This window comes from Camelus ferus, chromosome 13 (genome assembly GCF_009834535.1).
Source record: "Camelus ferus isolate YT-003-E chromosome 13, BCGSAC_Cfer_1.0, whole genome shotgun sequence".
NCBI classification, from domain to species: domain Eukaryota; kingdom Metazoa; phylum Chordata; class Mammalia; order Artiodactyla; family Camelidae; genus Camelus; species Camelus ferus.
In genome coordinates, this window is record NC_045708.1 from 57984955 (window position 1) to 58003004 (window position 18050).

At 35.2% G+C, this 18050-nt stretch overlaps 1 protein-coding gene across 1 annotated transcript in view; it reads right to left on the bottom strand.

Annotated features, from left to right (window-relative positions):
* Nucleotides 1-18050, bottom strand: part of USP33 (ubiquitin specific peptidase 33) — a 53855-nt gene that overhangs the window by 2009 nt on the left and 33796 nt on the right. Inside the window, 11 exon segments of the mRNA XM_032494625.1 lie at nucleotides 1274-1376; nucleotides 9416-9524; nucleotides 10218-10299; nucleotides 11422-11591; nucleotides 12611-12737; nucleotides 13214-13394; nucleotides 13838-13883; nucleotides 15325-15358; nucleotides 16010-16104; nucleotides 16207-16379; nucleotides 17572-17693. Of these exon segments, the coding sequence (XP_032350516.1) occupies nucleotides 1274-1376; nucleotides 9416-9524; nucleotides 10218-10299; nucleotides 11422-11591; nucleotides 12611-12737; nucleotides 13214-13394; nucleotides 13838-13883; nucleotides 15325-15358; nucleotides 16010-16104; nucleotides 16207-16379; nucleotides 17572-17693 (1242 nt within the window).

Genomic DNA, 18050 nt, shown 5'->3' on the forward strand with positions numbered 1-18050 from the left:
GTCCCTAACAAAAATAAATAACTAGATACAAATTTTTTTAAAAAAGAAAAAAGAAATGACTTCTTAACTACCCATTTGAGGCTTACAGGTTAAAATGCACTTTTTTATTTTTTTGTTTTGGGGGAGAGTTAATTAGACTTTTATTTATTTATTTATTTTTAATAGAGGTGCTGGGGATTGAACCCAGGACCTTGTCCATGCTGGGCATGCACTCTACCACTGAGTTACACCCTCCCTGCTTTAAAATGCACTTTTAATGCTAGAAAATAACAATTCCTTTGTAATTTAAAAAGAAATTATGCTATTCTTGACTTGTTCAGCTTGTCATTAAACTAAAAACAATAAAAGCATTACAAGTGAAATATTAAAATACACCCACTTTCCATCTAAGGAAAAAAACCTTGTTTTCCCCTTGAATACAAAAGTATAGTGTATGTTTTCAAAAACCGTTAAAAAATAGAAGGCACAAGGAAGAAAAGAAATACCGTTATCTCACTACAGAAAGATAGGCAAACTGTTTTAATATCTTTGTGGTCTTCTTGCCTATGTCTTTTTTTTTTTTTTTTAAATACAAGACGTTGAAACTATGTATATTGTATTGCAACCTTAGAACATCTTGTGGGGAGAGTACAGTGGTAGAGTGGGTACTTAGCATGCATGAGGTCTGGGGTTCAATCCTCAGTACCCCTCTCTCCCTCTCTTTCTCTCTTTCTCTATACATATATAAAAATAAATACATACCTAATTACCTCCTCTACCCACACAAAAAAGAACATCTTATTTTTAAATTATTAAACAGTCACACAAATTATTTTTGAAGTCCACGTAGTATCCCATGATAATGGATAAACCATAATTTAACCAATTTTATTGTAGGAAGAATTTTTTTTTCTTTTAATTTTTCAATGTTAAGACTGCAGACTAATTCTATTCAGTTCCTCTACAAACATGCTATAATTCATGGAAGTTTTTAAAAAATTAAAAATAACAAAATTATAGGGGGAGGGTATAGCTTAAGCGGTAGAGCGCATGCTTAGCATGCACGAGGTCCTGGGTTCAATCCCCAGCACCTCCTCTAAAAATAAATAAACCTAATTACTCCCCCCACCAAAATAAAATAATAATAATAATAAAAAAATTATAAACTAGAATGTATGCTCCCCGAGGGCAGGATCTTGTTCACTAGTGTAGTCCCAAGTGCATAGTGAAATTCAAATAACATTCGTCAAATAAAATATCTGTAAAGAATTTCATTTTTCAGTTAAACACTCACCTCCATCTTTACCCTTCACAAAACTTTCCCATTCTCTAAACCACTGCATACTGATGCAATAAAAAGTAGTTGGAGAGTCCTCCTCTTGGAATGCTCTGTTGAGCTACAGGGGGGAAAAAATCAGTCACCTAATATTTAGAACTTGCTCTGTAACAAAACAACACAACCATTCTACTTAAGCGTCTAATGAGGCCAGTTCCTCACACACAAAGACTGTAATGTACATTGATGTTAAGTCATCTTAGTACCAGGATACATGGTAACACTTAACAAACAATCCTCGGTTATATCCCAAAATTTAGCAAGTGCACACAAAAGGGGCATAAAAGATTGGATAAGCGAAAACAGTCAAAGTAAAGGCTTCAAAACAATAAACACTCCACACGTTTATTAAAAATCTGATGTGTAAATCTCATTTAAACATACCATACCCAATGTCTACATCTTACTTTCCGTTCACTTAAAATATTGGTGAACATGTTGCTATTACAAACAGAATGCTGCAACGAATAATCTTGCACAAGTCACTGCACAGACAACATACATATGTGTATGATAAATTCTCAAAAGCAGTGGGACAGTCCTTGAAGAGGTTCTACTCCCTCCTCTAGTCCTAAGGCCCAAGGAATGGGTATGTGACTAAAACTAGGCAAAACTACAGGAAATAGAAATCTTCAGAGGAGTAACCTAATTGGAATGGAGTCATTCCAATGTCAGTTTTGTTAGCTGTAGTGGAATACCTTGGTTCCTGAACTTCTGGAGGTCTGATTATGCAATTTTTCTTTTCAATAAATTTTTTTGCTTAAGTTAGCCAATCTGACTTCCACTACTTCCAACTAAAGAAACTGAATTGATTGAAAAACTGGTATAGAAAGAAAGGAATAGCAACAGAGCCTGAGGAAAATGAAGGGTATTTAAAAATTACCTAATTGTAAAATGTGAAAAGACAGTAAGACTCCTGAAAATACGTCACGATGGGTAACTAAATGCCCACAGTACATATTACCTGTGGACAAAGACAATCAAGTTCAGATCACTTCCCTCCTACAATCAAATCTAATCCAAACCCTGCCATTGATCCCAGAGAGCCTGAGAACAAACATCCCAGAAGTACCTCCGTGGTCTGACTCCATGATCTGACTTCATCTTCTAAGACTTGCTTCCTCATTTATTCACTGGTGGCCAGACAAACTTCTTTGTTGTTCCCAGAATCAAGCAGATATATTACCACTTCTCAAAGCTTTTGCATGGCTATCCCTTCTTTTCACAGGAATCTGAATTATCTCCCCCACCTTCTTCAAGTCTTTGCTTAAATGTCACCTTCTCAGTGAGGCCTATCTTGATTACCGTGTTTAAAGCTGGACCTCACTCCTGCCCTCATCACTGTACTCCTGATTCTGCTTATCCTGTTAGATAAGGATATCTTTTCCTTTTCCATAGAACTCATCACCTTTTGACATATAATGTATTAGTTATCTAATAAATGTAAGTTCTTTGAGGACAAGGATCTTCCTGGGACACAGGGTAGCTGCTTCCATAGAACAATGAAAGGCAATGAATAATGTTGTGACTGTCTCTGATGGTTAACAAAGAAATCAAGGCTTTTGTGTCTCAAGGCACTTTCTGTGATGCACAACTTACCCCTAGAGAACTGAGATTTCTGAAATGTAATGTTAGGCTGATTCTGTCAGATGAATCCATTTAATTCATAGCATTACCAGGTTTGGACCCTTTTAGAACTTCATCTTTGACATTAGGATATTCCTTCCTTATGTATCTAGGTGGGGGCTTTTTAAAATTTAGTTAAGTACAATCACCTCAGTAATTTAAAGGCATCTGTTTTTCTTTAGTTCTCAGAAACTACTCTATTAAACTGCTGCTCTAAAAGGAGTTCCTCCCCTTCATGCTCTCCTAAATACCTATTAGAAAAACACTGGATTCTGTATCTATCAAACATGTTGAAACTTTTATTTTCCTTCTGTTTATCCTTGTGCTTCATTTTAGGAGACACCCTTCACTAGATCTTCCAGCACACTGATCTGCTCTCCAGCAGTATCTGTTCTGTCATTCAATCAACCCCTCTACTGACCTGGGTTTTGTTTTTAGGATACAATATCCTTATGCATATCCCTGAGGATCAGTCCTATTTATTTCAAGGAATAATTTAGGAAAACACAACTCTTTCTAGGTATTACAAGCTATCTAATGCCTTTTTTAACTGACCCAAGAGTCCAAGTTCACTGCTCAATCCAAGCAGTTATCTTTTTGCTTACTGTCTAGTACAATGCGGGCAGCAGAGTGCTGAGGTCATTGTTGGTATCTGCCACTTCCAAGCATGAAGCCTGTGTGCTCATTTCCTGTGACATTGGTTTGCTTCTTCAAAGTGATCCTACCTGCTTTTTCAATTTTTCAGAAACTCCACTTAAAATGCCCAGTCTATAAAGCTCACATACTTTTGTACTCCAGTGTTATTTTTTATACTAACACACTGCTTTGTTTGACAAAGGGGTGGTAATGGTGGAATAAGACTTAAAAACTCTAGTGTTACAGAATAATCATAAACTTGCATTTTAGAAAACAGCTTTATTAAAGTATAATCCACCCACTACTAATGTAAAGTTCAATGGTTTTCAGTGTTTATAGTTGTGCAACCACCACCAGATCCAATTTAAAACACTTCTGACACCCCAAAACGTTCCCCTGTGCCACTGCAATCAATCCCTTTCTCTCAGCCCTAGGAAACCAGTGACCTACTTTATTTTTCATTTTTTAGAAATTTCATGTAAATGGAATTAGACATTACAGTCTTTTTTATGTCTTGTATTCTTTCACTTGGCATAATGTTTGAGACTCATATTGTTGCATGAATCAGTAGCTCAGTCCTTTTATTGCTTAGCAGTACTCCATTGTATGCATCTACCACATTTTGTTTAGCCATTTGCCAGCTGATGGACAGTTCACTTATTTCCAATTTGGGGCAATTATGAGCAATACTGCTATGAACATTTGTGTACAAGTCTTTGCAAACATTACATGCCCACCAAAAGTGTTTATACAAGAATTCTAATTGCTCTACGTTCTTGTAAGACTTGATATTGTCCACTGCTTTATTTTAACCATTCTAAGAGTTGTGTAGTGGTATCTCACTGTGGTTTTAGTTTGTATTTTACTGATGACTCCTCACGGTATACCTCTTCGTGTGCTTATCAGTCATATCTTCTTAAGGATAATATCTATTAAAATCTTCTGCTTACTTTTAAATTGGAATATTTGTCTTCCCTAGTTGTATAAATTCTTTATATAGTCTAGATATAAGTCCCTTGATGATCTGTTATTTACAAATACTTAGAACTTACACTAGATTTGGGTTTACCTTCCTAACCCACAATGTTTCTCCAAGTATCACCATTCTTGGTCTTACTGTGTCTCATTCACTGAGATAATATTCCCCATTTCCTCTGATTATGGAGCTAATTTTACACAAAACAAATGAAGAAATGGGCTCACATCCTTAGCATTCACTGACTACCACGTGGCATCACCTAAAAGCTGCTGGCCTACGGAAGACTGTTTTTGTACCTGAGTGACAAAACTCTGTTGGGTTTGGTACTGTCCTTTATGATGTGGTATATGTTCCAAACCAGAAACCATGTATGGCGCTGCTTTTCTCACAACCAGAAAACCTGAGGCTAGGTGCCAAGTAAAGGATACAGAACAGCTTACGCAGGAGGAGTTATTTATTACTACCCACTGACACTCATAAAGGCTTTGCTCCTCATTGTCACAACTTTGGTCTCTACTAGTTTAGAGGTATTAGTTCTCAAAGGGACTAACAGTGGTTTTACTGGATAGGAAGATGAGACACTCCTCTGGCCATTCTGGGTTCCTCATGTCACTGAACTAAGGCAAAAGGAGTGGGGAGGTTACAGTAGGGGCTATATAAAGGGTAAAATAAAGTAACTACTAAGAACAAGAAGTATTATGTCTGAAAACCAGATTGCACCTACTGTATCCATACCAGAGGGCTGCTATAACCAATGATCACAAACCTGGTGGCTGAAACCAGATATTTATTCTCTCAAAGTTCTGGAGCTCAGAAGTCCAAGCCAAAGTGTGGGGAGGACTATGCTTTTTGCAGAGACTACAGGGGAGATTCTGTTCCTTGCTTCTTTAAGCTTCAGTTCTGTGATCATACACTCCAATCTTTGCCTTCCGTCTTCATATGGCTTTGACCTCATCTCCGTATCTCTCCTGTGTATCTCTCTGATAAGGACACTTATCATTGGACTTACAGTCCATGAAGATAACCCAGGGTGATCTCATCTCAAAATCCTTAACTTAATTATATATGCAAAGACCATTTTCACAAATAAAGTCAAATTCACAGGGCTTAGCACACAGAAATACCTTTTGGGGGGAACACCATTCAACCCACTACAAGCACCATTCAGATTCTTCAGGAATGAAGGTCTGGGTTACTTTACCAGGTAAACACAGCCATAATCAGCTGAAGTGTTGGCTGAGAAAATGGGGAATACGGAAAGGGTAGTTATCAGCTATAGACACATATTTCTCCCTTGTCCAATGTACATATTTATAAGCATTTAGTAAATTTGTGAAAAATTACCAACTTATTTTTCCTTTCTTTCATTCCTCTACTAATTCATATAAGGTATGTTATTATTGGTTAACCTTATGGTTTATTCTTTAGATTACAGAATCTAAAAGGGAGATTTTGACTAAACTGACTGAACTAAGGATGAATGACCATTATCCAGAAATGGACTAGTGACTGATGGGACTTCGGGTCTCTCAAGTTTAGGGAAAGGGTAAATGCTGCACCTACTGGTAGATGAGCTAGCTGCACCATATTAAGCAGGAACATGATACTTTTGCTACTGTTGCTGCTCAGAAGTGTGAATGCATGCCAATGCTGAGCTGACAAGGGGGGCAGACTGTACTGTATTAATTGTTCATTAAGCTGTCATCTCCATTCATTCTTACACTCTTCCATAAAAGGGAAGACTACATTTTCCAGGATACCTCCAGATTAGGCACTGCCAATGATATATGCAGTATATGGAAAGTACAAGAAAAAGAGAAACTTCCCCACCCTCTCTGGTGGCTGCTGTGGGCAGGACTGAGGCATCCACAAATAATATTTTGCCACCACTTCCAAGCATGTTCTCAAGAATCCCTCACTTGGTGTCACAGGAAGCTAACACCGTTTCTTTAATTAAACAAAATTTTTGTTTGTTTGTTTGTTTTGGGGGGGAGGTAATTAGGATCATTTGTTAATTTTTTTGTAATGGAGCTACTGGGGAACTGAATTGAGGACCTCATGCATGCTAAGCACACACTCCACCACTGAGCTATATCCTACCCTGGCAGCTAACATCTTTTATAGCAACATCCTCAGAACAGAACTCACCAGGGTCCTGAGATTAGTGGCTCATCAAGTCTATCAGGTTTCTAGGCATTTTCCAGAGACTCATCAGTGGCAAGCAGTATAGGTAACTTCCAGAAGCTTTGTGCAATTTAAAATTTTTTTAACTTTGAAACAATCTCAGACTTACAGGAAACTCCAGTACCAGCATAACACAAAGAAATGTTCTTTTCCTAGACCATTTCAGAGTAAGTTGCTAAACACACAAGGACTTTTTCCTACACAATTAACACAAATGATAAAAATCTGGAAATTAACACTGCTATAATACTAGCACCTAATCCATCTAATCCTCAGACTCCATTAAGTTTTTCTAATTGATTCAATACATGTATTTATAGCCAAAGGATCCATTTAAGAATCACCTGTTGCATTTAACGTCATATTCCCTTGAATTTGGCACAGTGCCTCAGTCTTGACATTCACAGCCTCGACAATTTTGAAGATTACAGGCCAGTTGTTTTATAAAACGTCTTCCGATTTTGGTTTGTCTGTCTTTTCCCATTTTAGATTCAGGTTACGCATTGTGTACCAAACAAGTGATGCTCTATTTTTTTCTCACTGTATCCTACCTTGGCACATGATTTTGTTATGTTCCATTTCTACTGATGTCCTCTTTAGTAAGTTCACTGAGTTGGTGCCAGGCTCCTTTGCTTAAAGTTAGTCTTTTTTCTTCACAATTAATAAATATTTTGTGAGGAGTATGTTGAAACTATGTTAATATTCCATTCCTCAGTAATCTTTCAATTTATTCACTTATTTATGTCAGTATAGACAAGAAGATATCTCCTATTTTGTTTAATGGGTTATAATATTATTGTAATTTATTTTGAAGCTCCAATTGTCCCAAATTTGACAAGCAGGAGTCCCTTCAAGCTAATTTCTGTGTACTTTTGAAATTTCTCCATCATTCTTCAAAAACTTCTTTAATTTTTGGCACAGTAAGAACTTCCAAGCTCATCTTGTAATTTCCCTTGCCCTGGCCCATTTCTCCAAGGAGGGCAGATTCCTTTTACTGGAGAAAGATATTTAGAAGCCAAGGTCTGATAAAAGCTAGGTATGCTCAACCCTACTGGAGTTATCATCGCTCCTAAGCCCTTTCAGAGACAGAGTTAGGAAATCAGTATATGTACATCATTTCTTTCTATACACGTGTACACATACACACGTTTAAACCTCTATATGCATGTATGTATAAATATATGACAATGAGTTCACAAAGATACCGACAATTTTAATCCAATAACAGAGTCCATTTTAGTTTTCTCTCTTTCCATATTTGTAGCTCCCTCATCTGACAATGAGAAATCTGGCTCTCATTATACTTTTATTATTTGATCAATTCTATACACAGAAACAATCCCTCAACTCTACCACTGCCACTGAGCTGTGTCCCCTCACACCCGATCTCCAGCCAACGTGGGCATCCATTCTCACCCTGCCTCTGCTCCAACATCCTTGACCAGGACCACACCACTACACAGAAGCTTTCTTTACCCTCTCTGGGCTCTGAAACCCCACTGCGGGCCACTGCCCCAACTCCTACCTCCAGTATGGCAGCCTACTCCACTTTCAGATTTCCTAAAAGTCAGCTGTGGTCTTCTGCATCTTCACTGCCTAGTTCTTTTAGTAGTTATTTAAATCTTTCATTGCCTGTATTCCTGTTCTACTAAAAATACTTAGAATGGCTTTTGCTGATTAAATTCTAATGGATACAGTCATTAGCCACTTATTTGAACGTTCACAGAATGAACTATGTTCATTGGCCTCCTTATATTTAGAAAGCAAACGAGGCTCAGGCACAATAAATAAATCCTTACCTATGATATCTTCCTGTGTATGTGAAAATTTCTAGGCAAGGATACACAGAAAACCCCCTAAATCTATGAAGAGAAGCAGAAGTCTCTGTGTGTGTGTATGTAATGTGTCCACACCATGGAATATACTGTTCATCTATTACGTCTGTTAAATAAATTCTCCCCTTCTTTTACCAGAAGATCTTCATTTTCCCTTACAGAATTATCCCTCCACCAATATAATATTAGTAGGATTATCAATGAACATGCCTCTCAGGTGATCCAAACTCTACTAGTATTCCCTACTAGGAATCTGAGTAATAAATACACAGTTAGAGTTGTATTACTCACAGAAGCACTTTGAAGAGACTTACATCTTGCCTAGATACATGGAACTGTACCAGTCTTTGCCCATAAAACCTGGTTATTCAGTTCTTCCTACTGACTCTGTGACCAGACTTCCTGTTGCTTGCCATCAAAGAATACCTTGTAATATATCCACTGTGTGGAAACTAGGTTTAAGTACAGAGAGTCTCCACCAAAAATACCATATTCCATAAAGAGGTGGGAGTACAGAATGCAGTCTGGGTACATGCTTTCAGAAAAAAACACTAACTTATGGAAACCTATACTTTAGCATATCAGTAAGGAGATTTCTTGCCAGCACAAATACATAAAACAAAATCTATTACCAGTCCATGAAAAACAAAAATCTACAGCAGGAGAAGTTAACTCACCAGAACTACAGTGACCTGACTGGTCTCTCACTGTTATGCACTCATAACACCTAAACTCTATTACAACTCCTTCATCCAATCATTTCACTAACATAATATAGTTCTTCCAATGGTCAATTCTTTATCCTAAAGCATTTTTATAATTTGAAAAGCATCACTTTACCCGAATAAAAATTTCCAATTCAGTTTTTCTTCTTTTTTCAATTTTCTCTGCCTCAATTTGGCAAGTGTGGCAAATGTACAGATGGTTGACAGCTGGTCCTCCTCCATACCTAAAGCATGAAGAATTGAATAAGTATGACAATTTTGAAAAAAGCTGATGTTCTAAGAAAATGTCTCCAATTTTTTGTAAAATGTAAAAACCAGATTACCATAAGGACTTGATTTTATGTTTACTAGAGTCAGTGATTTTATCAGTTTATTGATTTGCCTGCTTTATCTATATTTCAACTTTCCCTTATAGCTACTTTGTTACAAAATACATGTGACGCAACACCAACATTAAGTAAAAGAAGCAGCTTTCAAGAATTAGCATACAACATATAAATCTTAAGTTATACATAACCATAGTTTTAATCATAAGGAGGCTACCCCTGGCCCCTCAGGTAAGAATTCATGACATAAATTATTTTCAATATTAACTAAGAAAAATATAATGAGGAAATTATGTGTGAAATATTTTAAAATAAAATTTAAAACTTTAAAATTTAAGACTTAAATATCACAGCATACTTTTACAGGTACAGATAATCAGAACATAAAAATTAGAATTAATTATCCAGACTAGGGCCACACTAGCTACAAGTCAACTTCACACTTCAGAGTGAATAAATGAAGGAAAAAGGCAGTATTCTACACAAGCAGCATACAGCACAAGTAGCATATATAAAATAATCCAATCCCCTTTTAACGAATTTCACAAACTGATTTTCACAATACCATACTGTCTGATTTAAAAAACAAACCTGCTATATAGGTTATCCCAAATGTTCTGAGGCAGCATCAAAACCAGGTCTTCAATATAACTAGCTTTTCGTGGAGGAACACCTAAAAAAGTTTAAATGGGTCTGTCTCATTCTTAAATTCCTTTGTATTGCTTTTAACTAATTAATCACTTGCATTTTTCAATCATTATTCTTAAAATTCCTCCCCAAAAAGTTAAGTATAAGCATATGTTCCTAAAGATGAACTTATTTCTTAAAATAGAGAGAAATCAGCTAACCAAGATCTTCAAGTATTTAACTTACATAAATCTTTACTAAGCCTTGACTGTGCATTGGGGCAAATCAGAGATAAGTCAAGAGACAATCTTTCCTTCATGGAGCTTATGAGCTAGCAGAAGAAATGAAGCATTTATATAAGTAACTATAATAAAAGGCAGACACAGATCATTGTGGGTTTATGGGAACATTTGGAACAGGAAGAGACTTATGTTAGCAGTTCAAGTAAGGAAATAGTAAGAAAAAAATTCACATACAGAAATATTCTCAAGGTTTAGATTTCTAAATCCAATAAGGGACAATCCTACTATCTCTTGTGGTTTCAAGCAAAAATAATTAATGATAATATCAAGTCTTTAATCATGAAATTTAATTAAAGTGTAACACTAAAGTGTTAAGTATCGTGGGAACAAACACTAACACAGCCAATCACAAAGGCATAAGTTATATTTAGCAAATAACTACATGAGGCTTTTTTGTTAAATTCCAAGTACATTTTCATACTTCGGAAAAGAGCCAGCTATTCATTTAGACAAAGGGAATAAGAGCCATGGATACGGCTGGAGCTGAATGTCTCTCAGCAGAGAAAAATAATATGTAATAAAACTGGCTCATTGTACTGTAATTGGCTGTTTATGTATCTCTTTCTACTATGAAATTAGAGCTCTGAGAATAGATATAGTGTCTTTGATAAACCCAGGCTCTAGGAGAGGGTCTGGAACAGGTACTCAAAAAACATCTGTTCTGTGAAGAGGCTACAGGTTGCCTATAATTAGAAAAAAAAAAAAAAACTTATTTCTGAAACCGCAGCAAATTAAACGCAATTAACTTTGGACTCCAGATGGGGAAGTGGGAAATAAAGCTAAAAGGGAAACTCTTGGCTCTTTTCTTACTTGTAAATTATTTAATAGCAAACGCTTACCACTACTTCCATTACAGAGTTTCTTACCTCCATGAATACAGAGAAAATCATTATTTGAAATAGGACCAGGTTCAGCAAAGGTCTTAAATTTATTTAGCCACTGTCGAGAAATATAAAACTGTAGGAGACTTGGTTCCATTATGTTCAACAAATTTGATATCCTCCGCCTCTCCTTCTGTGCTTCTTCGCTGCTCTTCCTATTAAAGACAATGATTCATTAATGCATTTTACTCCATCAGGCTTGTAAGTGAATTTTTGCACTTGTTAGATTTAGCATATGCATTAATACAGTCGTCCCTCCGAATCCATGGGGGATTGGTTCCAGGACCCCTGCAGATACCAAAAATCTGCAAATGCTCAAGTACCTTATGTAAAATAGTGCAATGTGTGCCCTCTCATATACTTTAAATCACCTCTAGAGTACTTACAATATCTAACACAATGTAAATGCCACGTAAATAGTGGTAAATACAATGTAAATGGTATATAGGCAGTTGCTGGTGTGCAACTTCAAGTTTTGCTTTTTGGAACTTTCTGGGACCTTCCCCCAAAAATATTTTTGATCTGCAATTGATTGAATCCTCGATGTGGAACCCATGGATTTGGAGAATGGACTGTACTACAAATTTTATTAGGTTTTGAAAACTATTCAGGAGAAACATACTTTGATTCACCACCCCCTTGCCCCCCCCAAGTACATTATACACCCCTAGGTCTGATACTGTATCTTAACTACTGGTAGCCACATAACTACTGGTATTGAATAGGCATTCAAATGTTTGTTAATAAGAGCAATCTAAATAGTTAATCTGCTTTCCTGTTTTAGTAGCTAGTACAATCTTTTATAAGATACTAAAAAGTACCAAGGATTTATTTTTATACTAACACCTCCTTTATTCGCTATTTTAGGAGAAAATATGGTACTTAATCCCTACGGTCAATACCTAATTTTTTTTTAAATTAAAACCAATCTGTCTAAAACAAAATATATTCCTTTGCCCTTCGACTAAATGAGTTAGCATTTTCTTAACCAAACATCATTCTGCATAGAACTTTTCACTTTATTTTTACTTGTATAATGAAATGAGAATAAAATAACTTCTAATCTTTACTCAGCAATCCTACTCTGAAAGCCTCGGAAGTCACTATTAACCTCAACACTGAGATGTTCTCTTTATTTGTCAAAATGGACTATCCATGAGAGTTATTTTCTCACCTGTAGAAAAGAACATAAGCTTCTGCATTTTGTACAGTAGATTCTGAAACTTCAGTGACACTCTGATCATCAAATTCATACCAGAGATTATTTAAATTGTTTCGGCAGTAGGCAATATAGTGTCCACCTGAATTTAAGTAGAAAAAAATTTTAAATCATTTCACTAATACAAAATTAACACAAGAATGGAAAATAAAACTATTTCTGTATCATCAGTTCCTAGCACAGACTGAATAAAATACAGCAAGAACCTGTATTTTTTTTCCAGTATGTATCCTCACCACCACCACTTGAGGAAATGAATATTAAGACAGAAAATATAATCTTTAACAACCTAGTGTAAAGAAAATCATGTTAGTCTTTATTATTTATCTTCACGCAAAATATAATTTCCAGTATTTAACACTTCAGAGTAAAATTATTCAATTTCCTAAAATTTCTGACATGTTTTCAGTAACCAAAGTTAAAAAAAAATTAATAAAAATCTAACTTTCCATTTTTTTCCTTTTGTTCAATCAGGTGTTGTTTAAGAGATCAATTCAGATGTTTATACCCTTTTTTTTTTTTTAAATCTAAGAACATATTTCAAACTCTTATACTTACTACTTGCAGTTCCATGGTGACAAATAACTGACAGAAGATCATAGGTAACAATTTGAGCTGGACTATCTTTAGCAAGAAATGGCTGAAGATCCAGGCCTTCCAGTGGAAATGAAACATGAGTACTGATTTTGGTGGAAAACATCAGTTCATGTCTGAATCTTTTAAGATGGATGCACAAAATCTTTTTAAAAGAAGAGAGGTAAGATTATTTAAAATTCTATTGTTTTATATGCTAGATAAAAGACTCTATTAAACATACATATTGTCAAAAGTAAGCATTATCCTGCAATTCTGATAACCTGATTTTGCAGATGTCAGAATGTGGAAAAAGTGAAACATGGTACATCCTAAGTTCACAGGTATTGGCTTTCAAACTTTACATTTTATACCTGCAAGATCCAACAGTGTCTGATTAAATTATGTTCAACGTAGTTTTACTGGTAAGAGCATTTACTTGGTATGCAACTCAGGATTTTAAAAATGGATAATCTTAATAGGGTGTACACAATAACTGGTCAATAAAACCATTCCATTCTTCAACCAATGCTAAAGAATTTACTACACCGTGTTATATAAATGCCATATGTTCCTACCATATCAATTAATTTATGATAAAGTCCATACCTCAGGAAACTTTTGTACTTTACAAAACTTTACTCCATTCCTCAACCTAAGGGGTAAAAAGAGAAAACCAATTTTAATAAACCTGCTTCTCATATGAATTTATAAAACCTTTAATATTTTCAAATATACAGCAAAATTTTTTAAAAATGCAGAAACAAGAGGTTATCAGACTAAAAATGCTCACTACTGAATTACATGCTACCCCATTTAAAAATATATACTATTGAAACATAGGAATCCTTTATTATAAAAATTATTTAAATGAAGATATTAGTAATAAAAATTTAGTGAGTTGTATAATTCTTTGATGAATATCTTCTACTATCTATGGCCTGGTTATGCCTTTATAACATCCAGATATCAAGTAAAACTGGGTAACATAAAATCTACAACCTTTATTCTTAAATGTGGGAACAAATAATTTGAGATAAAGAGTGGTTATTACTTGACAATAAATATTCATATACACTTGATAGATCTCCAGTTTGGATTTTGAGGTAGATGCAAGTTCTTTTCCATCCTCATGATTATCGTTTTCCTAGTTGACACTGTTTTTCAAGAAAGATTCTCCCTCTAGGCCAGCTCCCTTTTCAGCTATCAGCTATGGTTTCAAAGACATGATAATAAATACTTTCCAATTCACTAGGGGTATATTTTTTCCTAGAACGTACAAGGCAGCCTTTTATCCTCATAGACCAAACAATATATCATTCCTTTTTGTCAGGGAGAAGACCAACAGCTGCAGATCAACGTTCCCTGGATTATTGACAAAAGCCAGAAGTTTGTATTATGAAGATTCCAGATCTTATTAGGAGGCCACTGTTCTTCTATTAGAGAGATTCAGAAAAATTTCCAGTTTAGTCTGCCTCAAACATATTTGTTTTCAATTCTCCATTTACTTTTCTTTTATAACTTATCACCAAGAAGCCAGAACTCATCACAAGACAGAAGAAGGTAACTAATAGTAGATACAAAGAAACAAAATCATACTTAACTGTCTTTTTATTCTGCCATCAGACAGCAGGTAACATTAGAGATGGTATAAAGCTTTCTGAATTTTACGCAGATTTGAAACTATGTACCTTTAGAGTCACTTTCACTTTCTAAATCTTGTCTGTTCAAATGGTAACCCAGAAGAGAGCATTGCTTTATTTATGATGACAAAATTCACCTATGTAATGAAAATGTTATATATTCTAGTATGTCTGCAACACATTTACAAAATGGTTTATGCAAAATTACATATTTATTTTATATTTCAAAATACACTTTCATATCTTAGCTAGTCTATTAACTTTCTTAAATTTTTACCACTGATTTGTTTTACTGACCAACCAGTCTCTTCAGTTTCACTAGGACAAAGCTTACTGACCTTAATTTTTCTAAATAAAGTGGAAAATTAACCCCACATGCCCAGTCAAATAACCAAGAAAAATACCATTTAAAATACAAAATGTGCAGTTGAAAGCACTGCCAATGGCACTTACTTTTTGCATTTTTCACAACTGTACATATTGTCACCTGAAAATAGAACAGATCTGGTCATTCCTCTCAAATTAAAAGCAAGTTATTTTCTTTTGGTTCTGCAATTCCTTGAGCTTGCCACAGGCTGACCTGGTAGCACAGCAACACAAGGCTCACACTTTTTAGTCTCTGCTCAAGAGTCAGCTCATGATGTGACCTTGCCTACAACACCCTTGAACTCCTTCTTTCCAACCTTGCAGGCCTATCTAAAATAACGTAATGTAAATAACATCCTGCCCATTTCTTCACTTAACAAAATTTACTGACCATTATAAGTCCAAGCAAAGTGCTAGACACACAAAAATAGTAAAGGCTCTTAAATACTATGGAGGAATTCACAGACTAATCCAGATACACAAGTAAGTCTTTTATACTGGTTAAATTTTCCCTTCTTTGAACCCAGAGCAGACTGAAGGCACTTCAAGCACAATACTGTCTAGAACTCTAAGAATCTGTATAAATTATTTCAGGGTATTTATAGTATTTATATTGCCATGGTAGACATTGGCACAGTGGCAATACGGGCAAGTACTACTTAAACTGCCTGAAAACTAAGCTTTTATAAACAGATTTTAAACTTAGTCCCACTAATATTTAAGATCACCACAACAATTCAGTCATAGATGAAAACTATTTCACATTTCTTACCTTTCAGTTCATCTCTGGCGAAGAAGGCAGCAAGACAATCTTGCAAGGTTACTATTGGACCCCAAAACCAGCTAGGGACACATGAGACAACAAACCTGAAACATCATTGACAGAAAAAAAAAAAAGGAAATGTTCTGCCAGTGCAGCAGAAACAGCAGTTTTAAGAACCAACTAATACAAAGAAAACACACACATACCTCTTCACGTATTCCATGAAAAAAGCTATCCACCCCTGTGGAGCATAAGCTTCGCCACATGATCCTGCTTTGACTATAGAAGTTGGATGACTTGATGAATGCAGCTTAGCAAGGTCTTCCTTGCCAGGAATCGGCAAGGACAGATCTTGAAAGGTCTCGAGAGTTACAGACACCTAAAATTGTTTTGTGTTTTAAGAATGGGATGAAAATAATCCAGCACAAATACTCGAGGACAGATTTTAGACTGCAAAGATCAAAGCAAATCGTAACAAGAAAAACACAATCAAACTGCTTTTAAGTACTAACAGCAGCAAAGATACTAATAACAAAAGCAAAATTGCTTAGAACCAGGTGCTGTTCTAAATTTAATCTCCCATAAACCTTATGAGGTTAACTGCTAACATTCCCATTAGTTGAGGACACTGCAGCCAAGAGAAGTACCTCACATCCACCCACTGTAGCTTGAGGTCTGAACTGTTAAGCACTATTGCTTTTCTTTTTCAAAATAACTTCTAGTGATAGTTTTTAGATAGTTTTAAAAACAAGATGTAGAACCTGGCATGTAATTTTTAAGTAGCTGAAAACATTTCAGAAGAAATTCCACTTAAATATCTGGTACTAAAATAGCCTACATTAAAATGATCCTATTGAAGTCCTTAGATTTGACTTAGATTCTAACACAATAATTGAAAGCTTACTTTGGGTTTTGGGTTTTTTTAATGTCATTTTATATCATTAATTATATTCATCAAGGCACTGAAGTAAAACCATTCTTCAAAAAAGCCTCAAAGAAACTCAGAAACAGAGGTATTACCAAAGAACTCATGATGATTTTAATTTATGCTCTTGTGTATGAATCTTAATACTTTTATTATCTGAACCCAATCTTAACATGGAAAAATATTTACAAGCCATACAACCAAGTGGAGAAGATACATTCACAGCCTTGTGCCTGTGAATAACAACGGTTTCCCAGCATACTAATTTCATCAGCCTTGGGAGAATATGCATGTGTTACCAATTCTTGTTGCTAAGCAACATATCTCCTTTACATGTGACCAGAGATGAAGAAGTGAGTTAATTCTTTCTGTTAACGTATGCCTGTCCAATGGTGGGTCAGACTCATCTTTTAAAAAGTATGTTTTTGTAACAAAAAGAAAGGGGAAAAAAAGTATGCTGCTATTACTTTCAAAAAACAAATTCAACTCCTAGAATCAATTTATACTGAAGTAAACACAAGAAATACATGTATAATCATCAACAGTAAGGAGAAGGAATTAAACTTTTCACACCATTTTGTCAGGTTTGTTTTAAAAAGAGCATTTGACAGAAGTTTTCTATGTATTATAAATCCCTCATACTCACCCTGTCACAAGTCAGACACTGCACAGAACTAATGATTGTTCCATCAAATATGTCTGAAATAACACTTCGGTATTTTTTGTGCTGTTTTTTTCTCTTTGGAGATGATGCAGATTGAGCTGAGACTGAAAAACAAGTAGAGAACATTTTTTAAAAATTCAAAGCAAAAAAACAAATCAAAGTAGTTCCTCTGGCATTTTTTTTTCTGGGATCTTTAACAGTAAAATTTACTATGCTGAAGAAATTTGTCAAAATACCTTTCAAGAGCATTAGCTTTAAAAACACACACACATACACACAAACCCCCACAAAAAACAAACCACCAAAGAGAAACCATGATGAAACAGGAAGAGTTTAGTCTCTCCACCTTGACTTCAACCAGAATAGTTTTGCTTTTACTTACTTGTCTGTTTTTTCTTCAAAGTAAGGTGTTATTTGAAGAAAAGATTCTATTATGTTTTGAGAGTTCTTCATATATTCTA